General features: G+C 41.2%; 1 protein-coding gene across 1 annotated transcript in view; it reads right to left on the reverse strand.

Annotated features, from left to right (window-relative positions):
- Window positions 1-25,641, reverse strand: part of cadm1b (cell adhesion molecule 1b) — a 118,284-nt gene that overhangs the window by 8,649 nt on the left and 83,994 nt on the right. The window contains exons 3-9 of the mRNA XM_076100405.1: window positions 21,587-21,733; window positions 17,850-18,002; window positions 15,345-15,482; window positions 9,956-10,114; window positions 8,806-8,902; window positions 8,377-8,549; window positions 1,083-1,133 (exon numbers count right to left, since the gene is read on the reverse strand). Coding sequence (XP_075956520.1) covers window positions 1,083-1,133; window positions 8,377-8,549; window positions 8,806-8,902; window positions 9,956-10,114; window positions 15,345-15,482; window positions 17,850-18,002; window positions 21,587-21,733 — 918 coding nt within the window. The remainder of the gene's footprint in view (window positions 1-1,082; window positions 1,134-8,376; window positions 8,550-8,805; window positions 8,903-9,955; window positions 10,115-15,344; window positions 15,483-17,849; window positions 18,003-21,586; window positions 21,734-25,641) is intronic.

Here is a 25,641-nt window from a genome sequence, read left to right on the forward strand (position 1 = left end):
TGAAGAAGAGCTGTGTCATAGTGAACAGATATTTTAAAAACAACCCAGGAGACCACAGAAATATGACTGCAGACAAAGTGCCATTTATGTGACTACTGACCCTATTTTTTAATAAATAAATACAAAATGCACAAACAAATTATTGGAAAGCCAATTATTTGATTAAATAACTGTATAAAGGAATGCTATCTGAAATCTGCCACGTCAGAATAGTGGAGCTTTTGATGCAGTCTCACACTGAGTTTCAAACTTATTATGTGCGTATTGCCACTTCAGATTTTAAGCCTGAATGAAATGCAGAGTGGTCATGACAAAAGGGCCAAAATTGCCGTATCTCTAAAGCAGCTATTGATAAACAGATCTATTCTTTAAGGATAGTTTTTTGTATTGAAATGTCACATGCTGGCATATCCAAATGTCAACTCCCAAGGTTGCCTCGCCATCTGTCTAGCCTTAGCGGTGCTTTAGAAATAATAGAGTTTTTCTTTTTAAATGGGTAATGTTAAAATACATCTTTGGAAGAGAGCTTAATCAAAGTATGAAATAGTGTGTATGGAAGATGCCAACAGGTTGCTCTGCTAATGACACCCCAAATGAACTGCCTTTCATTCATTTCATACGTCTTTGAGAAAATAGTTATTGATGTTTTTCGGCCTTGCAAAGACAAGATGTGACTGGCATTTGTACGGGAGATGTAAAGGGCATTATCCTATGATGGATGGGCCGGTTGAGATATAACTGCAGATGCTGATAAGATAGCAGAACAACAAAGCAGAGTCTCTACGTTTTCTCAGATCAAACATGTGACTGGAAAGGGCTATGACAGGTGTCTCTGACAGCCCCGTGCTGCCCGTCCTCAATGTCACTTATCAGCAGCACTATCTGATTAAAACTGGCCATCTACAGTCTCCCTCAGCCTTAGGTACAAGCCCTCGTTCTTTCTCTTCCTGGTCATCTGATCACACGTGCATTCAAGCTCACACACACACACACACACACACACACACACACACACACACACACACACACACACACACACACACACGATTGCTGAGAGGGACAGTAGTGGGGGAATACAGTACCTTGTGTGTTGACTGGGTTGGTGGTGGGTGTGGGGATAGTAGTGGGAGCATCTAGATGAAAAGAGTAAAAAAAATATAGAACATGTATAAGAAATAGACAAAAGTCATTGAAGATGAGAAGCTGTACTATTAAAAAAAAAGTTATAGCATGCACACGTTTTATTCTTATAGAGACAGGGAGCCTTGCACAGCGGTGCTTCAAGCTAAATGCTAAAGTTTGCATGCTAACATGCTCACAAGGATAAGAAGAATACAAGTATGCTAACCTGCGAATGTTTAGCACTGTCACTATGTTAGCTTATGTTAGCTCGCTAACATTTGCTAATTAGTACAGCTGAGGGCGTAAGGAATGTCATTAGCTTTGCAGGTATTTGGTCATGAACCAAGGCTTGGACAAGAGTTCTGACTTGATGATGCCACCAATAAAAAGCCAGGGGATCACTAACTTATCAAAATTCAATTCAATATGAATCTGTGTATCAAATGTAATGTCAATAAATCATCAGTTGACAAGATTTCTAACTCAATAATGTCAACCTCATGATGGTGCTACAGGGAATCAGGGGATCACCAAGGTCATGAGGATACATCGTATGGGAACCATGAATGTTCGTACCATAGAAATAAAATAGGAATAGAAGGAACATTCAATCAACGTAACAGGGTGGTCCGAGTGGCAGCCATTTTCATGTGTACTGTTGCCATTGTGACCATTGTAGCGGGCTAACTTCCGTATAAAATAAGCCGATTTAGGCCAAGTTGCGGACTCGCCGAGATGGGGCTGAAACAAATGTAGCACGTTATGAAGTGCAGAGGGTCAGACTAAAATAGTTACATTTTACAACTCAACAACTCCACACTCACTTGTCACAGCGTAGGAAAGCACATTGCCATCGTCAGATGATTGACAACTTTGTTTGGCTCATTTTCTGTAATCCGTGTAGCATTTGAGTATCATGGTATTGGCAAGCTAGCTAGCTAACTAGTAGACAGCTGGCTAGTTAGCATGCTTGCTTATTCCGCAATGCTTTAATGCTACACTGGTTACAGAAAATGAGCCTAACAGAGGACGGGTGGCCAACGGTTCATCTGCCTCTCTTAATCCCATGTCGCTCTGGAGAAGGACAAGCTAGTTACCTAGCTAACTAGCCAGCCATCCATCTCCGGGTCTGCGCCCACTCTCTTTGCGGCGAGCACTTTACAGCCTCACTGATCTGATTGTCACCGTAATAACTAACAATAGCCATTTTCTTCTGTACTAGTCAAATGAAAATGGAAAACAGTTCAATGTCCGCTCCATACGTATTCTATTTATATGGTCTGTACAAAATGTTGTGCCAGTCCATCCGATATTTCACTAAAACACAACTCTAGGTGGCGCAAGAGGACAAGTGACGGGGCTCACAAAATCATTAGCCTATATCCTTTAGGAATTAGTGTCTGTATAAATTGCTATGGCATAGGACCGTGTCTGTTACAGCCTGGCTAAAAACAAAAACAAAAAGACACTAATAATTCACTGTGCTGGGGTTGTATTATATTCTATTATGGTAAACTATTGTATTTATTTTTTTGAAACATTTTCTAATTAATTATGAATAATAATACCAGGCAATCATGGAAAGGTATTGCTATTTTCCTCGGTTGCCTGCAGTAATTAAGTCAAACTGCAAATTAAACCACTCTGGTGGTCTCCTGCTGCAGCACAGCAGAGCCCCGAGCAGCATCCTCCGCCCCACACTGTACTGATTAGGCCTTTCAACAACCCCCAAACAAAATAATCAGAAAGACAAAATGGAGGGCAATTCAGGTATTCTACGGTACTAAGGAGGGCTGAAAGCTTCCTCATCAGGGGAATATATGCCTGGCTCTGGTGCAGGGGAAAGATAGCACGACCCCTTGCTGTGGGAGAGTCGCAGCAGGGGAAATTGGCTGGCTGTCTTCATGCCTTTACTGTCTGCACTCCATCAAATGACATCAGTGGGGGACCACACACTCCCAAGCTAATGATAACACATCAAGGACAGCATAATGTTGCCGCTGGGGATGGAGTGTATGGCGGAGATGGTGTTGATGGTGGTAGGGGGGTATCGGGGTATCAGGCAGAGATTCTGCTCTGACAGTATTTGAAGAGGGGGGTGGGTTAGATTTCTTTCCTTGTGACCGAAGGCAGTCTGATAGCTGAAATGTCAGTGTCTGGAAGAGGGAAATTGGCCATTCAGGGATGAGGGTCTTCACAAAGGCCGGGATAGGATGTGGCACATATAATATCCAGGCGAACAAGAATTCTCCATGGGCAATTTCCAGGCTGGCTGACTCTGGGCTCAGTATTATGAGGGCTGAAATATGAGAGTATTTTGCAGAGGCCATATTTTCAGGGAGCATTTGTATCAGTGAGGAATTTGATATGAAAAAATGTAACCATAAAGTGAAACAATGTAGGAGAAATTGTTTATCTATGCTTGCTTAAACCTGCCTGCCAACACAACAGCAGGGTAGAGTTTGCTATTCTTTCGTATTTGTTTTCTCTTGCTTAAAAGTTTATTTTCCATGAAGTCTGTAAGAGGGTTGTTGTAACTTTTCCATTGAATGTATTTGATAAAAATTCAATCCACAAGCTAATGTGTTGAAAGTTGTTCCTCACTTTGATTCACATTTGATGAAACCAGTGTGATTCACAAGGACAGTTTCACAGCAGCCTTTCATAAGAACAAGGAGACCCGTGAGCCCTGTCTGCTCATGCTCTGTCAAAACCCAGATAAACATTGAATTTCCAGTGGCTTGTGAATCTTTGACTTCTTGCCCATGGAAGATGTGTAGGTCAGAAAGTCAACCGTGGGCTAGACCACGGTGGTAAAAGCAGCATTGTTCTCCTGCCAACAGGCAATATGTGTGAGTTATAGTACCAGGTCACCTCTGAGAGAGACAGGCCTCTCTCTGGTCAGCTCTCTCCCACACCACACACCAGCCGGGGGGCACAATTCACAGCCTACTGCAGACACACCCACGTGGAGAAATGCATGACAGGCCTCTTTCTCAGCCTTTCGACCGGCCTTATACAATACACGCACCACAATAGGACCTGATTTGACGTGGATTTACATCGGCCTCACACCTGTCCGGGCTGTCACAAAGTGAAAGGTCATTAGTCATTTTGAAATAGGAAGAGCTCGAAGGACTAGCAGCGGTAGAGGGTGGCAGCTGGATGAAAGAAAATTGATGGACAATTCAGCTGGGCTCTATCAATAATGCTCGCAAGCAAATTTATCAAGAACAAAACAACTCATTAAAATAAAGCTATTTGTTGCATTCAGTTGGTTAGACGAAAGACTATTTATTTGACAGGTGTGTGATGGGTTTAACAGGAGCAAGAGCTCACACATTACAAAACAAAACAGTAAGAACGCTAGATAAGACAAGAAAATGGTAATTTTGTTCGAAAAGTGTGAAGATAGTGGGCGGGATAACAGTGGTGGACGGTTTGAAGTCGTGCCTTGCTGCTGAGAAGTTGGACAAAAATCGCACAAGTTTCTCATGCTAAGACCAATCTGTGCTGCAGAAACACACACCAATTAAACCAATGTAGCAAGCATGATTAGTCTGGGGCAACAAACCCTCACATGGACCACAACATGATTTTGTCTGGCATTAAATCCTCCAGAAAAGAGGAGTGGGAGTCGCAGAAATAATTATATGCGGTTATGAGCATCTTTTACCAATCTCCTGTGTCTCATTACAGCGAGCTGGAGTCATCGCGCTTCCAACGCTTGTTCACCAGAGAAATGGTGTTTAATGGAAATTGGTAAAATATGTGGATAGCAAGTTACTAATTGAAGACGTCATAGCCAAAGGCACTAACACTGACAGCAAATATAATGTAGATAGGAAGGATAATTGTTTTTTATTCTGGCCCAGAGAACATTTGCTTCCCGTTGCTTTTCATTCCTTCATGCAAGTTTAAGGGGGACAGCATGAAGCAAATGATACATGAATTTAACAGCAGCAGACAGACATCATTCACGAGCTCTTAAATGCCCACAGGCTCTTCGGTGAAGACCATCATAATATTATATAACGTCTGTGTTTGAGAATAACATAACATTCATAAAAATCTCAGTGTCAAAAGAATCTTGACACAACAATTAGGAATTTAGTCGTGGTAGCTTGAGTAAGCCTGCCTTGAGTGAGCTATTTGCCGGCATATGCTGTCCTTTTGTTTGTTAGTGATCATTATGGGCCCATTGGGAACAAGCAGATGCCATCATCTGCCTGGCAGAGCACGATGATGAATAACCATGGGGCGGCAGAGTTGTGAGAGTCACAGGAAACCTATGTCACAGTGACAAAGTCCCACATGTCAGCTGGTGAAATAAACACATAAACATCAGACATGTGATGGTGTGAACATCAGTATATGATCCATTATTGTGTATTACTTTTTGCCATGCAATTTAGAATATTTCAACAATGGAAAACTGGTTTCCCTGTGATTCTCTGAATGCTTTGTACTTGAGATTTTTTTAAGTCCTATACACTGTGTTATAACCCAGTGTTTAAGACATCCATACATGGTTATTCTTCCTGCAAATTCAAAACATCAGCAACACCTTTCTCGTAACCACTCAGGAGGCGAGTTTTAAAAAAATGTCTAGGTGTAGAAATTGAGTTGTAGGTTTCTCTGACAAAGTAAAAAAAAAAAAAAAACACCATACTACTCTGACAGGTTTTAAGACGCCTCTGCCCAAAACCTTGCCCCTCCATTAAAATCATATTTACTGCTGGTGGTGACATGTGAAAACCATTACAAATGCATTCATTTACAAAAATGCACATATTTCAGTAACTGCCAGAAACATTTGCCAGAAAGGAAAAAAAAAGTTACAGTGCTGTTTTTTCGACACACAGTTGATGGCTATCAACAAGACCTAAACAAGCAGACTGAGTATCGATCAAAACAATATCACCATTCTGACACCTGCAATTGCTTCCCTCCACAATATCCACAATGAGCCCATTTTCAGCAACAGCTTTGCTTTCACCATAACACTCTGCACCTCAACTCCATCCCGCTGCTTCGGGCACATGTTAGGCTGAAATGTGAGTGTTGGTTTCAGAAGCCAAATTTGACAATCTGCATCGATGGGTGGTGAATCAGGTGACGTGCTTTCGCATCATAGCATGGGTCGGATGTTCCAAACAAAGACAGAGCCGTCCTGTTTCTTTCTAATGTGACAATGCTAGGTGTGCAAACAGGTCAGACTAGTTCATTTAAATAACATTTAGCTGTTGTCATTCTTCTCTAAACAGCATGAGTCCTCACACCTGCCTGAAACAACCAGCAAAAAAAAAAAAAGGTAACTGCAAACAATTATGTGCATGGAACCAGTCAATGAACTCAGAACAATCAGCTATTTGCCAGCCAAATAAATCCCCACGGATGGGATAACACGTGAAACATATAAATAGAAAGAATTACAGTAATTAATAATAATTAATAAAATGTCCTATTCTACGTTTCTAATGCCCATCAGGAAAAATGGACAGTAGTAAGTATAAGGGTAACGCTGAATTCATCATATCCAAAAGATCTCCTCCAGACACACTTAAAGACGTATAAAAAATACTTAATGATCCTGCTTTGAATAATAAGTTGGGTTACAAAAATAAGTTTGATTACAGAAAAAACAACTTAAAATGACAACAACACTTTCTCACATATTATATTAATATGCAGAAGAACTCCTGGTCAAGATGATACTTCACTGCAAAGCCCATTCTCAGTGTCATTATGTCTACTGGAGGCTTCAAGTTTCATCACATTACGTCGTGATTAAGTTGCATACTGGTTCCAGACTCGTTGCGATGGTAACAAAAGCATGCTTGCATATAAGTACACATCTAAAACTCAGATTTTAAGTCAGCACAGAACAACCTTCACTCTTCAACAGATGAATGTGAGCAGCCGTTGAGTGTAAAATCTGCAGAAACATGCACAGTCATGTTTGTGAAGCAACAATAAGTAAAACACATTTTTAAGGGCGGGGACAGTTTGTGCATTGTGATTTTGACGCGATCAAAAGGACTACAGATGGATGGATGGATAGATAGATAGATAGATAGCTTAATGGAAAAGCAGACTCTAATCTAACCTAAACATCAAGAAATATTGCTAATCCTCACTTTTTGTTTAACATAAAGCCTTACAAGTAACCAAGAGTTAACCTGTGCTAGGTTTAGATTTGATGATAAAAACAGTATTTGTACATATTACTTAAGAGTCTATATAGGAAACACAGTTTCACCCTTCCTGGTTTGGGTATGGTCACTGCCAGACACACAGGCAGAAACAAATTGAAACTTGGAAGCAAAATACAAAATGCTCTTCTAAACAGCATGGAGCAGGCGCTCCAAGGAGAGAAAGCTCACCAACAATGGCTGCACCTGCTGCAAATTTATTTTCCCCTCATCCTCATCACCCCTGCCAGCCACCAAAAATAGGAAATTAAGGTCCGAGGAGTGTGTGCCTCACTGACGACACGTTACATGATTTGTAAATGATTTCCAAACTTCAAACAGTTACCTCCTGCTGTTCTCCCTTGGGGACTCAAGTGCAACCAATGCCTGGTGCTCCTTTAAATAGTCAAGTTGTTTGCAAAACAGTTTCAAAATATTTCAGATGATGTGGATTCACTCCCTTTTTTGTTTTATTGAGGATTGTGATGTGTTGAAAAGAAAGGAAAACACAAAACACAATGTGTTATGGCTGACAGACATGTTAAAGATAAAAAGAACAAGAAGCTTCAGTGAGTAGAGATTCCTACTGAACACACAGAAGGGAATAAACTGCATTTAAAGTCAAGTCCTGGAAGAGATGGTCCCTTTATTGCCCTTTACTGGTTGGCTGCAGAACACATTGAAATTCCAACAGCTTCAATATAAGTCAACAGAACCAAAGCCTATCTTTATGGAAGAAATATGAAGTTCAATCCCATGATATGAGGCCTTAAATGGTTGTGGAGTTGGAGATTTTGGGCGTTCTTGCCATGAGTTAGACGAGAAGATTAACACCACTCTCATGTTTGTACGGTAAATATAAATAAAGCTGCAGACAGCAGGCAATTAGCTTAGCTTAGCATGACAGGGGAAAACAGCTAGCCTGGCTTTGTATAGACGTAACAAACAGCCGACCAGCACCTCTAACTATGTGATCTTACAGTTCCTGTATCAGCACTACAAACTGAATCCTGGAGTTGATGGCATTTTAACATCAAGTACAATGAAGCTCAATACTTACCATATACATAGAGTATGTAGTCGTCGTAGGCCTCTCCCACAGTATTGGACGCCACACAGCGATAGGTGCCGTTGTAGGACTTGTTGAGGTTCTCGATGTACAGATCAGAGCCGGTGACCACGGCGTGAGGCGGCACATCCTCATCTACTCTAAGCCAGTTGATCTGGTGGGGACTGGAGAGCACAAATACCACACACATCACTCAGGCGCTGTCTATCCATGCTAGAAATCTGAAATAAAGGTCAAATCAGAGATTGCTTGAGAAGGGCCATTGGCAGGCCCTGTCTAATGATGTGCTTTATACAGCATGCAAACAACGGGTAACATTTAAATGGTACAACGAAATGTAAAGGTTAAAGGGGGTACTCGGGCTGGCCAAAAGTGTGAAAGTTGAAGCGTTGATGTGCGTCCATCTGTGTGAATACTCACTGTGGTTTTCCTTCTGCGATACATGTCAAATCTAGATTGTCACCCTCTCTGGTTAAACCGTCAGGATATGTCACCACAATCTTCACTTCTGGTTTATCTGAAAAGAAAGTATTTACCATACTCCAGTGTCATGAGTTCAAACAAAACTGGCTTTTCCTTTATATCTGCACCCAAAGCAAAAGTTAAAGTCATAGAGGATGATGAAATGATAATCCTATGAGCTCAGTAGACATCCAGCAAGCCATGGTACCTTACAACAAAATCAGTTTTTTTTCTTCTTATCAATGCTAGGCAAAGATTACCAAAATGTCAAGCGGTTTCAGTCAAGCTTTTCTCTTCCTCGAAAGGTCAGACAAAACAGTAGTCTACCCGAAAACAAAAATTAATATTCTACACAGACAACAAAAGGGTGCCTTAACCTTTCTTTGATGTTTAGCAGTGTAAGGCAGCCTCTATTACCTTTTCAATCAATGCACCATTTAAAGAACACCTAAACATCATGTGACACCTGAGCACAATTTATTTGTATCCCTTGTGGTGACTGTATCCCATGGGCCAAGGAACCTGTAGGCTTTAAGACCAGAGTGCCAGGACTGCATGAAGGCAGGCAGGGAGAAACTCACAGTACACCAGTGATACTCAAATTACGAGCTGCTGGGGAGCCGGGTGGCCCGCCGACCATTTTCTAATATGCAATGAAAATAAATTGATTCACAGTGGAATTGTTTTGTACTATTATGGTAAATAAGAGAAAATTATAAAGAATCAATATAGACTAATAGAGCTTGTTAAAAAAAAAAAAAAGGCCTGGGGAGGATTTCTCAGACCCCCCGGCAGTTTAATTTAAATGTTTATTAATGGGCCCCTGGTCTTCTGCAATTTTGCATCCGCGGCCCCTGGGCAAAGCAAGTTGAGTATCACTGCAGTACAGCACATCTATGATTTGATGGTCGGAGGATACACTGAGAGTCTATTTATAAATCTGTTACTACACCTGGTCTAATGCTTCTTGCACACATAGTGTTGGCTTCGAGACACTGATATATTTTAACGCATAAAAGCAAGTATTGCCAACTCCAGCTTGTGAATCTCTATGGGGCCTTGATGTTGGTCTTGACTTGAAAAAGTACAACAATTTTAGGTCACTCACATAGCACTTCCAAGTGTCTTTGAGCCAGGAGGTCCTTTACAGCTGGGTGGTCAATGATGCAGTCCACTGGCACTCCATCATCCTCTTTGGTGACAGAAAATCTTACACGGCTGGTGACAGTGAACATCCTGTCATACGTCTCCTCAACTGTTGTCTCACCTAGAAAAACATCACAAACACCAGAGGGGGGGGGGGGGGGGAAGTTAACGGGTAAACAGCTCAAACACTAATCTCAAATCCTGCAGCTGCACCGAACCGCAATGACGATAATGACCAAATAGTTATAGCTAACAAGAGCAAATTACCTGTCATAGTGGAGTGCTTTCAAATGGCATTTACATGTAATTTATGATTCAGTGATGCGTCGCCCAAACAAGACTTTGGAGGATTCAGGAGGGCCTATGGCCTTCGATTCTGACGAGAGCAACGAGGAGTGGCTAGGTCATATAAGGCTGATAATGAATGCCTCTGCAGCTCGACGGTTGAGCATTGTTGGGGCTAACCCTGCAGTAATCTGCTGCCCACTAGGCCCTAGGCTGTCAGAGGGGCCTTCATTTAGAGAGCATTACAATGCCACAGGGGCATCGCATTAGCTGCAGTGCTGAGTGTGATGGTTTACTCGCACTTAATGAAGTGAGGAAATAATTACAGCCCCACTCCGACCTGCAGCACACTTCCATTTCAGCTTTGTCACAGGGGAGCCAGGCTGGACTCAGGGAGGGCAAAACACTGTTGTTCCACAGTTGATGATCACCAATACACACATATGTGGCCTCTTGATGGATATTAACCCCGTGTAACACACACCCACCCACCCAAGACCTGCTTACATACAAATTTAAGTACTAGGTAACTGGCCAATGCGCACGCGGGCATTAAATTTGACCACCCTGCCGACTGCGGTGAGCAAACGGGCTGTTTTGAAAAGCACACTGACTGTTAGAGAAGAGCAAGTAACATAACGATAGTAACAGAGAGTGTGACAGTGTGATGAGAATGCATTCAAAATAAATGGGTTTCATTCAGAAACTGTGATTATCTTGCTATTTCGCTGCGGAATTAATCAGATGGTGAAAAGCACTGACTGGCAGTCCATTTGTTAAACACTTAAAAACCCCAAAATGACTAAAGACATTATAGGATGTAGAACATTTAATGTACAATAGGTACAAATATATCCAATGGTTTTCCCTCTGTTAGCTGTTAACTGTAGCCTACTTCTAAGTGATTTGACTTCGCTCTAAAAAGCTCTGCAAGCATAAACGGGACACACAGCAAATGAGTTAATCCCAACCATCTTTGGTTAAAGTGGAGTGAGGGATCAGCGGTTACGCTCCCAGAACAATGCCATCTTGTTTCTCGCCAAATTACGACACACATTTCACATTAAGAGCTCTATCGTCATCATGCAATCACAAAGACTAAAGCGCAGCACTTGGTCACATTTGTAAGGTCAATGAGGGCGTTTCCAAGGACACCTGCGCCAAAGAGTTTGGTGAAGTGGAGTATGAATTGGAGGAGTGTGATGATGAGTCATTATCCTCTCAGACAGCCACAATAATTGTCTCATACATATCACAGTGCTGCATTGCTAAAATGGCTCAGTAAAAGATTGGAACAGAGCAAATGTGGTAGGATTGGACGGAAATGTTAAAATTATTATCACTATACTGAGTTGGATAATTTCCAATACCTCTCTCTCTCTCTCTATATATATATATATATATATATATATATATATACAGTATATATATATATATATATATATATATATATATATATTCACAAATATGAAACCTATTGTGGTGGTGTTTCTCTTATATTGCTATTGACCGCTTGGTTGTTTCTAGTAAAGCCTGCTTTCTTCTGTTGTGCTACAAATGTGAACAAAATGTTGTGTAGTTTATAAAACGTTAACATGTACAACCTGAAAACCAGTAGATTTTATTTATTGTTACACTGTTAAAACTCTCAATCAATATGCATTAAGTCTGGGAAATGTGTCAAAAACAAATCAAAGTCCATTACTTGCGGTTCATTCCATTTTGTTAAGTAATATATCATGATTCGAACTCTAGCCTATGTTTGCTGTGACTGAATTGCGATAGACCAGCTCCTGCTGTGCATAAGGGGAGAAGTTGCACAGCAATACACATGTGTGCGTTTGCTGGGTTGGAGAGAGAGGAAGGGCGAGTGTACTGTGTGGATTCTGTTGCATAGTTGTTACATGATTTTGTAGTTGTGAGAGTGGCCTCATTGTTAACGATGCAGAACTTGTACAGCCTAGGCGGTTGCCTTCCTTGGTTTGTATCCATGAAGCCAGTCAGTACCGGATCTCACTGGCTTTAATTTGTGTAGATTACAATTACTGGCAGTTTTACGAAAACTGTCTAGTTCGAAGGTACTGTCTCAATATAAATATTTGACATCTACTGTTTACTTTTGTGAATCCAGTTTCTTTAATTCATTTTACACTAACTTTGTTCTATCTCTTGTTCATATAATCTAATAATTTTCTGATTTGTAATCACTATCATCAAATTAGTTGTCTAATAGTGTTACTACAGAGGTAATCCACTGTCAACCTTTATTGTGAGTGTGTTTAGCATTGCTGCAGAGAGTGAGGATAGAAGAGGCACTTCAAAGTGTAATTTATGCTGTGGAGTTATGTTTCGTGCGACATGTCATGAAAGTAGTCCGATCGATGGACAATCCCTGCTGATTTTGTGGGGAAAAAACAGAGCTTCCATGCAATCACAAAGAGACATTTTTAACCAAATTAGCACAAACCTGCCTAGTACTACCTTGTCCGCATGACAAGGCAGTACATTCTCAGGATGTTGTGCCTCTCATTTGACTTCTGCACCATGAAAAATACCAAAGGGATGAGCAAAACACATTTCAAGGTCAGAAAAATAGCGTTGCTTGCGCTGAGGCGCTGTCATGGAAAAGAGTCCTTAGTTTGACTTCTACTTTCAATTATTTTTCGTCATGATATCTAAACAATTTGAATATGAAAAACAGTTTCCAAAAACTTCTGAAAGTCCTGAATCACATTTTGAAGATCAGACTCATAAAGCCATTATCATTGTACAGGCCAACCAACGCTTGTCAATTACCAATGTCATCCAAGCCCTGATGAGGAAAACAACTGCAGATCAGGTCGTGGAAGGACTCGAATCTGAATGCAAAGGAGATTTGAGTGTTGCAGCAGAGATGTCAAATCAAACGCTCTTGTGAGCATCAACCACTGATCAGTCCCAGCGCAATCAAGCGCGGCCTCTTCTCAGGGTGACATTTTCTTTCAGTCAGTTTCTAACCCGAGTCTTCTGCCTGCCAACATGCTGAAAAGCAGCCACTGATCAAGCTGTTTGAAACTGGCTTAGACATTGAGATGATATAGATGCTAACTCGCTCCAGTCGCTAATTCAGTATGGGACAACAATTATGCTATTAGACTGTTTAGTTAAGCGTCTTAAATCTGTGATATTAAATGTGAATAATACGGTACCATGAGGGTTTATACACTGTTAATAGTGGCTTCATGAAAGGTTATTAAATCATTTATTAATAATTTACAGATCAGTTATAAACCATTAATTAATAAGGACAACTTAAGGGTTGCCAGGTTGTGGACAATTTTGATGAATTAAAGAGCAAGTGTGTAATGCTGGAGGAGGATTTTCCATAACCTGGCAACATCCCAGAACCATATTCACTGAAAGTAACTTGATCGTAAGTGAAGACGTTTTTTTCACTAAAGAAGAGTGTGGGATACTGACAAAAACTATATATACTATACTTAATGTTATTTACTGAATACATATTGTTGCCAAAATCCAAAACCACTCAAAGCTAATCTTGAAATGGCATTTTTAATGGTGCAGTGCACTGTTTACAGGAAATGTGTAAAGCATGACATCTTTAACTGTTTTCTCCCAAGTAAGCTTGACTTGAATTTTAACAAATAGAAGGTCAACTAACTTCTCTAAATTCTGATTAAATCTCCTCGTGCAGTTTCACAACATCCCATACAAATTTTAACGAAGCTCTTCCTGTACTTGAGCAGCAGTAGCAGCCGAGCGGCGGGCTCCACTACATTTAAATAATATTGCAGCTGTCATTTATGCTAACAAGCATTTTGCCACCTTGTGTTGTTTCGAGTCTCTCAGGCCGAAGCCCATCAGTCCCCTACCTGCCAGCATGATACATGGTTGCAAAACCAATTTGGCTAATTTGAAAGTGTGTTTAAATCAGCCAGTGGATTTCTTTCTTGCCATTACAGCTGTCTTGTCTGCACACAGACGCAAGACAAACGTGATCACAAAGATTCTTTAAAACCAGTGTGATGTGTTTTTTTTAATCTCAATGCGTGCTCCAGCTAATGAATTGTTTCGCACGTCCATAATGAGTAGTGATTTGTGTTTCGTGGGGCACAGGAAGACATGACTCTCAAGCTCTCTTTATGTATCCACTGCCACTATGGATTAGCCTTGCTCAGCATGTCAGTGGCATTTCGCTGATCTAACCATCCTGTTGTCTGTCCCTCCCCCTACACAACACTCGACAACTCATGAACAGAAATTGACTTCGACTCCTGTAGGGAACACTGGAGGCACAGATGGCATTTAGCTTCAGATTCGCTCTTGTCTAAATATTTCATCTCTCAACAACCCAAATGAATCCTCTCCATTCTAATACATATATAATTTGACAACAAGCCCAGAGATATCCACTTACTGTGTAAATACGATATGACTAAAATGAATATCCTCCATCGCTGTACAATAAGTATGTAATGAATTATTGATGACCCCTAATCATAACTGAGAGGTAATAAGGATTTTTCACCACCCCAGATTATATACCACTCTCTGCAACAGCCCACAGCCGACCACAGACACTGGAATGAAGATGAATGTCTTAAAAAAACATTGAGTTGAGTTGTAGCTAAATGTTTACAGCAAATATTCGAGCAATTTCAAATCCAGGCAAGCATCTCTGAAATCAAAATAATTGCTATTAAAGCAAAAGTTTTGTCAAATGTATGTCTAACATTACATGAGGCTGGATAGCAGCTCTTGCAGTTTTGAATGCATAGTTTGATCATTTCATGCTGTAGCAGAGCGAGCAGCCCGGGAGGATGGACAGTGGATTTTACACATGGTCAAAAAAAGAAAGAGAGAAAAAGCTGTATATGCCGGGCATGATTACTTCCTGTGGTACTGCCCATACATGCCAAAGACATAATCAGTACAACACTCATTAATGTTTTAGAGGAGAACTACATTTCGTTCACAGAAGAAGCCCCTCCAGACCGGGACATGTAGGGAAGCGGACAGGCCTGGAGCATGTGAAGTAAACTGAGGGAGGCTGTTATTCCACTGACCTGTCAGTTCTTCCTCCTCTTTCATCCATCTGATGGAGGCGGCTGGCTTGCTGCCCATGGCTGTGCAGGTGAGCTCCGTCTCGTTCCCCTCGCTGACCATATCCTCACGGCTCTCGATGATTGGGTTGCCTGGCGGGACTGACAAACGGGATCCGGTCAGAAACACACCGGCGCGACAACATTGGTACACACACAATATTTGGTACCACTTTATAATATGGGTTCAAAAACACACGTTTGAGTAGCGTGTGACTTTGTGTTTCTCGCATTTAAGAAACGATCAAATCGCTATTAGTTTGTGTCAATAGTTCACACTTACTGGATCATCAATTATTGAATGTTAACCAACAGTTACTTCATACATCTCAATTCAATTTACAATAAGTAATTACATTCAAATTAGTATCACAACAGGACTTTACTTGAGGGGATATAAATCCAGTTAAATTGTTACAAATGGTGATTTCATGTGTGAAATGATGGTAAACACTTCAAGTGTTTTACTTATTCTAAATAGAAAATGTATTAAGTAGGCATTTGGCCCTTCTGTTAAAAGTAACACGTCCGTCCATTTTCCCCAGACTTGACAACAGCACCTGCTGGATGTTGTTGAAGCTAGAGTTGTTGGAAAAAGCAAGCTGGTAAATGAGGCATGAACAAGGACCGCTGGCTCATGCAACATGTAGATGTTTGCATCTGACTACCAGTTTGATGAAAAGCAACTCCATGTTTCTATGAGAAAAGGTAAAGTCCTGCTTCCAGATGCATGGGTCTGAAGTGTTAACTTCTATAGGACCAGGATCAAGTCATACTATAATAAAGTGACCACATTTAACATTTAGTTGGACTTAAAGTTAGGTTACTCTTTCAGCTGGTAGAATGTTCACCATGTTCCCCATCTTAGTTTAGCATGTTAGTATGCACAAAGTACAGTTCAGGTTGATGGGAATGTCATTAGTTATGCAGGTATTTGTTAATAAAGTAAAGTATTGCACAAAACAGGTTGACCTGATGGCACTAGATGAAAAGTCAGGGGATTACCAAAGTAATTACAATTCATCCTGAGGGGGGACATGGATATTTGCACCAAATTTCGTGGCAATTGATGCATAGTCATCAAGACATTTTACTCAAAACCATGAATGTCAACCTGTTCGCGGAGCCAGAGAAAAGTCAGGTGACTAATCACATAAACTCATAGTTACTTTTTTATAGAAAAGAAATTCAGGATACATCCATTGATTTTATGCATTAAATTAGAGATGTACTGATACCACTTTCTTTTTAGACCAAGTACAAATACTTACATTTGAGTACTTGCCGATACCGAGTATCTGTATAGGAGTACTTAATAATACCATTACAGTGCGAGCAACAACTTTGAAAACATGCTTTATTTTCACCAGATATTCCTCACTTTCTGACTATAACAAATAAAATAGAAAACAGGATGCTGTTGCGGACATTTTATCATTAAGCTTTGTCTTTTCCCGATCCACACAGAGCAGAGTTTGCGGTAGGGATGTTAATAATTAACCATTTAATCAACAATATAAAATTGTGACTGATTACTCAGTTAAAAGAAATAGTATTAAAAAAAACCTGAGCAAAACTCAGAGGCGGGCTTGTCACTTCAGTGGCGAACAGCTGGTCCACCTTAAAGGTCAGACCACCTTAAAGGTCAGACCACCTGAGATTAACCCATTGTTGTCGCTAGCTTCGGGGCAAACCCCCCTTCCCTTTAACCAAGAGGTGGTAAGCAAGACTCTAGCAGTTGTAGCATTTATTCACTGACAATAAAAACCTGGGATGCACCATGAGTCATGCATCAGTTGAGCGTTACTTAAGCATGTGTTTCATTTCATACATTATTGTAAAGCATTACTCAACATTCTACGCCAAAGTTAAGCAAGTACATGTGATCCTATGGGTGTAAAAAGTACACAGAATAGGATAAGGCACAGCCCTTCCTTGCATAAGTCATCGCAAAAACTCCAGTTACTTGAAAGCAAAAAGTCAGCGGGGTGTTCATTTCAAGAACTCTTCAGCCCTTGGTTCAGAAAATACTGCAGCTAGGCTTCAATTGTACAACTAGAGTAATTACTTTAAAGTGCTTTTAATTCCTTTCAATCCCCCAGGATGTCTGCATGTATAATAAAGCTTAACTGGAGTCATTTCACTCCAAAGCATCAAAGTGTGGCACAGCTGACTCTCAATAGGGAATCGTTTGGAGCAGCCAAGTCAACATTCACCAGGATTCACAGAGTCACAGCTGCCAAAACCAACGTGGTCTGAGCCATCAGTTTCAGCATCTGCTCCTTTTCGTTATGCTGTTGAGCACCGCGAGAGCCTAATTGGCTGACATTTTGTTTCAGTTGCTAAGATAACAGGATCAAAGATTACTATTATTTCATATTCACCATGTATAACTGAGCGAGATACAATACAATTGTGTGCGAGGAGGGGTGTGATGTGTGCGGTTCACACATGCACCCTCACACCTACCCAGGACAGTGATGTCTGCGTAGGCTTCCTGAGGAGGATCTGTGTAGAGCTGGCACACATAGCGTCCCTCATCGGAGAGTGACACATTGGACAGAGACACCCGCAGTTCGTTGTCAGAGAAATTCACCAGCTGGAACCGGCTGTCCTTCAGAGCTGTGGGGATACATGTGAGACAGAGACAGTGAGGATACAGAGAACAGGGACACACACGTGAGACATGGGGTAAGAAAGGAAGAGGGGAAGGGAGAGGGGACGAAGGAAGACAAAGGAGACGCAAGGAGAAAATGAGATAGAGAGCAGGAGGGGGAGAGTGGGGTGGCGGGGATGAGTGCTGCCCTTTGTGGGCTTTCTCCTTAATTGAGTAAAAGAAAAGTGAGTTTCAAAATGATTCATACAAGTTGATTTATAAAGTAGCTTTACAGTCCACGGAGCACTGGCACAGACAGGAAAGCGTGGAGAGTGCTCATGAGGACTCCTAACAAGCTAGGAACTCTTAAAAATGGGCTGCTGCTGGTCATGGATGGATGCGTCGAACTCACATATTCCAGAAAAAGGGAGAGGCATTCAAACATACATAATGAATGAAATCACAGTGCAGAGGTAGAGAGGGTCGGATGCCTGGAACTCCAAATCTGAAGTGGCTGGGAATCTGTATACTAATGCCAGTAAGATTGGCTGAATTTTCTTTTAATGTCGTCAAACTAGGTTAGCCATCTCTCTCAGAGTTTTTACTCTGCTCTTCATTTGGGTCAGCCCTCATCCCTAAGCAGCGCTCTTAAACATCAGCTTTGGTTGATTTGATAGGGAGCCCTATTGATGTTTTCGACCTGACTTCTTTATCAAGTCCTCTCTGCATCTGTCGAGCTAACGAACTCTATTCAGTCCCCGTTAAAAGCACGGGGAGTTTGTTATTCCCTTCAGGCTTTACACTTAGCATCATGATCATTACCCAAGGTCTCGGGGCAGTGTCAACATGAAACCTCATCCGCCCAATATAATTTGAGTGCTCTTTGGAAGTCTCTCCTCAAAGGGAAACAATGACACTGATGCACTTTGAGAGCCGAAGCACCTGCTAGGGAGGGAAACCCTTCACTTCGGAGACGCACAATGAAGTTTATACGAGGCAGTTTTATAACCAGCTGACTGTTTACATAAACGCACGGAGGGGGCACGCCATCTAGTATTTATCAGTGTTTAGGCATATTTTTGCCAATATGAATATATAGGGCGGCAACTATATTTTCATCAGAGATAAATCTGCTGATTGTTTTCTCGGGTGATGATTTGTTAATTATTAGAAATCAGTTTTCACTCATAGAAGACCAACGACGGAGGAAAATATTCACATTCGAGAAGCTGAAGCCGGTGAATCTTCCGTAGTTTAACAGGACAGTCTTTTGGCAGAGCATCACTTTAAACATTAAACCTTTGCAATACACAGACAGACAACTGCTGTGGAAAGATGCAGTGAATGAATAATGGTATGATATTGCATCACCATCCATAGAGGTTCACCATCGCTGATAAAAGCGCATTCCTTCCATTTCAGATGACAACTCGCCAAATTGCACGTCATTTCGCATATATCCAGCCGAATAAATACCTCATTCCAGCAACACTCGCTCAGCCTCTATACCTATGACACAATTCATCTTTATTTGCTGCAATAGAAATTTGTTTATGTGACTTTCACTGGTACTGTAAAGCTGTTATCATTTTGTATGCTGTTTGTGTGTAGGTATCCGCTTCTGTGGCTGCCGCTTCACTTGTAGCTGCTGTTCTTGTAGCGCCTGGTGTGTCTCTATGTCGCTGCTGTTTACTCCCCTGTATACAAAGATCTGCCACTGTGTCGAGCGGCCCCGTTGACAGGTAACAATGCCACTGGCTGAGGGGGGTCCCCAAAGAACCTGCAGTCCTTCAGGAACAAAGTCTAGAATAGCGCTGCCATGGGGATCACTAGACCCCATTACGAGGAACACAAACACACAGCAGTAGCCCGATAACATTTTAGCTGCCTGTCAGAAATCTGACATATATTCAGATCTATTGCAAACAAAACCTTTTGTGTTTTGTAATTGTCAATGGAGCTGCATTGACGTAGACAGAGGAAATGATATGTTTACAGGAGCAGCTTGAGTAAAGAGCAATAGGAAAAGGTTGTCTTAACCTCGTGGAGAGATTTCCTTAACAGTACAGAGGTAATATTGATTGTTACCAGGATGTGAAAGCCAATTATTCATTGTTGCTCTTCTAAACTGACAGTTTCTATCTACTCCATGGCATCAGTGTAAATATTTCTAAGATGTAGAGCATGACATGACCTATGCTTTATATGAATGCCTTCTTCTCTGTCATATTCTCAGGTAGCTTTGGGTATTTTGTACAATTAAGACAAAGATGTGTCCATAAACTGCCCTGATGCTCTACACATGAGAGGAAGTGGAGCACTGTTCTCGCTACCTAGACTTGTGAAATAACAGCTGGGATGCGATATAGACTGAAATGAAGGGCGTTTCTTGTTCACCTTGAATCTTGGCTAGGATCCCAGATACAAACAAGTAAAAAAGCAGATACAAAAACTTGGTGGGAGTAGCCCATATGCTCATGCATAATCATAATGTTCAATATCCTAATCTAAGAGATTATCGTAAAATCGAACAGTGACAAGGACACAGAAGTATTCTCATTATGGTAGCACTCTGTATTATCTCATATTAATCTTGCCACATTCTGAGCGTAATGACTTGTGTAAAAGAGCCAAAAAGTCAAGGACAGATGGAATCACGTTTAACCTAAAGCTAGAGCTGATCTTGTCGTGATATCTGATACCTTGACTGTAAATGTCACAAGCTGAGTGATCCCTTTAGTACAGGATGCCCTGAAATGTGAAACTGACACAAAAACACACACTTCTTGGGGAAAAAAAACAACTGCTGGCAGCTCCTCTTGTGAAACACATTCTCAAACGACACAAATGTCGTTAAATTAGCCCAAAGTCTGAAACGCAGACTAGATGTTGTGAATAACAGGATGCGAGGAATACGCTCTTCAGCCACAAATTGGATTTTTAAGAGCTAATACAGTCGGGTAGTTGTCACATATTTTCAGCTTGACATTGTGAAGTTCAACACCTTAAATTAAAGTTTGGATTCGATTAAAATAATTTTAATGATTTGATTAAGTTGTGGTGAAAGGTTTTGTCCATGATTAAGTAAGTAAAGCTCAAAAAACTTTCGCTAGAAAGTCCCCTTATAATTGTTGTTGCTTAGAGTATGCATGCATAAGAGAGCTGACACATTTTGTAAATTTCAACTAACGTTAGATTGTCACTCTCCTGACATCAAGTGACATAAGGAAGTAGCAAATGAATGTGAACAAATATATTACGTGTTAGTTTGAATTAATTCAAACATGATTATTGAAAAAAATGACAGCCCAAATGCATTACTAGATTAACTTGAATGGCTTTTTAAGGCTAAATGAATGTCACAACATATTTTTCAGGCAATAACTTTCACTATCATTCTAAAATCTCGTTCATTTACACTACACATCTTTGTGTCTCCATATCTTCATTGAAATTGATTACTCCGTCCTCAACTACGAAAACATATATTAGAATTAGACGCAAATGCTTTTCTTTTAGAATAATCCCAATGTGTTTGCATATTTCATGCCTACTTCACAAGATTTCAGGAAACATGGTTGAAATTGTGTCCGAGGCAACCAGCACTTACGTCGAACATCTTTGAAGTAGATGGTCTGTCTGTTGGGATTGAGCAGCTGGATGACGGAGCCGTCGTTGTCCTTCACTCTGCAGCTGATGGTGGCCATTTCCCCCTCGATCACCGACACGTTGTCGGTCGCCAGGTTCTGACCTTCGACTTCACAACACAAAAAAATACAGATGGGAAAAATGAAATATCAGATTGGAGGCAAGCATTCCTGTCTGGATATTTACAGCTTATCAAATATTTATATTTCCTGCAACGGGGACTGCATGTAAACACTTGCACAGTGGTAAATATGCGTGAATAGGCTACGTAGATTGTCTGATTGCAGCCATACCTAATCCTTCTAATATAAGAGCCATGTGCAATGTTTGTCACTATTGATCTCCCCCAGCTCAGAGTGGGCCCTGTGAGTCAGTGCCAGATGGGCTGTAAGCTCTGCTGCCCACGAAGGTAGGGAGAGAGGAGAGGGTAGGAAGGAAAAAGAGACAAAGAAAGAGTGTAAGAAAATGGCAAGTAGTGGAGGAAGAGAGGGGGAGTTAAACAGAGAGAGAAGAGAGAGAGATGAGCCAGGCTGGATGCTGTTTATGGTTGAGCTTTATCAGAGCCCTCCATCTGAGGTTCCATGCGACCAATGTGCGCTCCGTGTGCTCAGCTGCTCTGTATCTCTAGGAATAAAAGTGCTGTAAACATCTGAGTCACTCTCTCTGTATATTGGCATTGTTGCCACAGACAGGACCTGGACCTTGTCATCGTAACACCTCACACCAAATCCCCACACAAAAAGCCTGTCTATGTTTCCCCCACACTTTCAAAAGAGGGAACGATGAACGGAACGAGAAGTCACCTTGTGCTATATTTATCTGGCAGGAGCCAAAAAAAGCATAAGGAGAACGGAGAATACTTTTTAATGCCTCAGATTCACACCGACGGAGAAACAGCACTCCCAGCCACAGCCCCAAGGAAACATCAGAAGCACATTTGCATGCCCAAGTTGTCAGACACCTCTATTGCATTCTGACATTTACAAAGTAGAGGAGAAAAAACACCTGCATTTTCAGATAGGGATAATGGGAAAAGACAGCCTAACTAACATGATTCAAAATAAACTCTGTGAATGCGGCAAGCAATAATAAATTAACCTCCTGTGGAGAAAAAGCTCCTCAGACCTGTCTAATGCAATAAACTACCCATTTCATTTCACTCTGCTGCCAGGGATCAGGTTCAGGATATAAGGAAGGTAATGGGTAAAAACAGAAACAGATTATGTCCAAGAAGTGCACATTGCAGCCCATTAAAGCTTTGTAATGCCGTTTATATTTACCACTTGCTAATGGGCATTGACATAATCTATGTTAAATAGTGAGAATGTTCACGGACATGAACCAAAATAAATCGCACAGCAGAAGGTAAAAGGTTTCTGATTCTGGTTCAGTGTCTATCGTAGACAAGGGGATACCTCCTAACGGCCTCTAAGGGCACAGAGGCCAGCAGTGAATATGTATATATGAGGGGAAATATAAATAAATGAAGGGGCTCTAAAACTTTTTTTCACATTTTCTATATTGGCAATGTTGAAATGGAATAATTTCCTAAATATACGTCAAACATTTAGATAATTTAAGAAACATACAGGGCCCTTTTTCTTACCTTCCCGCCTCTGGAAATTCCCCCTCAAACTGTTTTTATTTATGTTGACTTGCAATTGCAACATTAAGACCACACGCAGATTTAAAACTATTGCCTAACAAGAAAAAATGATTCAGCAAAACCCCAATATACATCCAATGCCAACGTTCTTATTCTTGCCCTCTCTGTTCATGGCACCACAGTATGCTTAAAGCTGGAGTAGGACGTTTTTTGGAAAATGTCAAATAAAAGCCGCATAATGTAATAAGAATGTCCTGCAGCTGTCCCTCCTCTGTCCTAAGCCCCTCCCACCAGATAAGGATGGGCATATGCACACGCTTCATATAGTAACCTGTACGAATACTTGTCATTCATTTTAAACATCATCCTGATTGTGATAGTGATGCTGATGCCGTTTTATAGCGTTAATCCTGGGAATTACCCTTGTGTTTTCTTTGTAAACTTATGAGCCCATAAAGGCCTTTAAGATAACGTACTGTGATTTGAGACTCTAGCTAGCAGCATAGCAGCAGCTCTTCAACAAATGCGAAGAGCCAATAACAATTCTCTCTCTGAAATGACCTGGGCCAAAGTCTCCTGTCACAGGTTCGATTTTCTAGGAACAGCCAGCAGCCTGTTGGTTTAGATGGTTGGCTAAGCTAACTGGCTAAGCTAACAGCTGTGGCCCCTTATAAAAGGGTGACGCAGACATGTGTTCAGCTTATTTTCCCAGCGGGCTATTGCTGTTATATATTTCATTTTTGTTTAAACTGAATAAATCAGGTATAACTTGTTAAATTACCTTTGCAGGTGCTGGTAGGCAGGTTTTGTTACCTTTGGACAGAGCCAGGCTAACTGCTTCCCCCTCCTATGCTAAACCATCTGCTGGCTCTACTCCAGTTTAGTGTTGCCATATTTATATATATATATATATATATATATATATATATATAACATTTCCTTAAATTGGACTTAAATCTTAGGGTGGTGAATCCTCCAAAATGGAAGTAAGTGTGGTTTAGTTTGATGATTTACTTTAGTTCAAAATGAGAAGAGTGAGCGATTAATTGCTTCCTTCCTACATAAAAAAATAAATTGATAAATGAAGAGTGATAATCATGGGCATCAAGTCAAAATAATCTTCATGTGGAGAACTGAAGTGTGTAAGTTTTCAATGATATCAAGTGTGCTGGAGCTCCTCTGCACATGTACTAAGTGTTGCAGAAGATTAGGCGAAAGCAATGTGAAGTCTTTTGATGTCTATTTTATTTCATCGCTGTAAAAGTAATATATATTTGGCAGTCAAAACAGCAACATAGCGCAGCCTTAAAGCAAGGTTATTCTGCTCCCAATCTGTTGGACTGAGAGAAAGGGAATGCAATAGATAATTTCTCCATAAGGTTTAGCAGCCCCAAGCAAGGTTGGTCCCCTTCCAATATCCTAGCCTAGGCTCATCTCCAATTCAAAACACACATAAATAACGTCGGTGTGATTAGCAATCCCATCAAAAGGAAAACAGGCCACTTTGTGGAACATGGAGGGTTTTTGCAATTGGAGTAAACATTTTCAATTGCCTCGGCATCCTGGTCATGATTGGGTGCAAATGAGGAGAGGCAGTCATTAATTCTGGGTGGTGGGTGGGGATGAAGGGGGAGTGGGCAGAGGCATGGCACAGATGACTGGCTGATAAATTCACACTCATTCCAGCAGCTGTCTGGAAGAGTAAAGTGCCTGTATCTCTACACATGGCTGCCCTCCTGTTCCCGCATCACAACATACTGAATGAAACAGTCAGAGGGAAATACAGACCTTCAAAAGTCTGTGCGCTCTCTTTGGGGATGTACAATCTGGCATCAAGTGTCTGGCAAGGAGGCTCGCCTCATCAGCCATAGAGCAACCGCCCCCCACCCCGCCCCGCCACGCTGACCAATTTTAAGAAAAAGTTGACGAAATCAGGAAATATTAGCAGACCGGCTCCTCCAGCAGAAGTTCGGAGACAGGCACCTTTGAATACAGCTGGCTCCCTCTTTGAACTTTCCTCTCTTGTTTTCACATCAAAAGACATGAAAGGGGTAGCAAAAAGCAGGACAGCCACCCCCCAATTCCTCTCCCTTGAGTCAGTGCTGTCTGCAGCAGTCCTGTCCTTTCAAGGCACAACCAGGACTACAGCCAGTCATTAACAATCAAAGTGTCTCCCTATCCTTCTCTGATGCTTCCTTTTCACCGCTGCGTGTCTTTATCCAGCTCCGTCATTAGACTCTGATCCTCATGATGAAATGCTGTTTTAAGAATGTTCACAAGTGAGAAATCTTCTGTCTCAGGGCATAATTAGTGCCTTGCTATTTTTTTTCCCTAGATGCTCCGCATGGGAAGGTTTCAAGAATTTCATCCCCACTAATTTGACCATTTTTTTTTCCTGCCAGAGACGAGCT

The sequence above is a fragment of the Anarhichas minor genome, unplaced genomic scaffold, assembly GCF_050575085.1.
Source record: "Anarhichas minor isolate MPS153535 unplaced genomic scaffold, ASM5057508v1 ptg000026l, whole genome shotgun sequence".
Classification (NCBI taxonomy): Eukaryota; Metazoa; Chordata; class Actinopteri; order Perciformes; family Anarhichadidae; genus Anarhichas; species Anarhichas minor.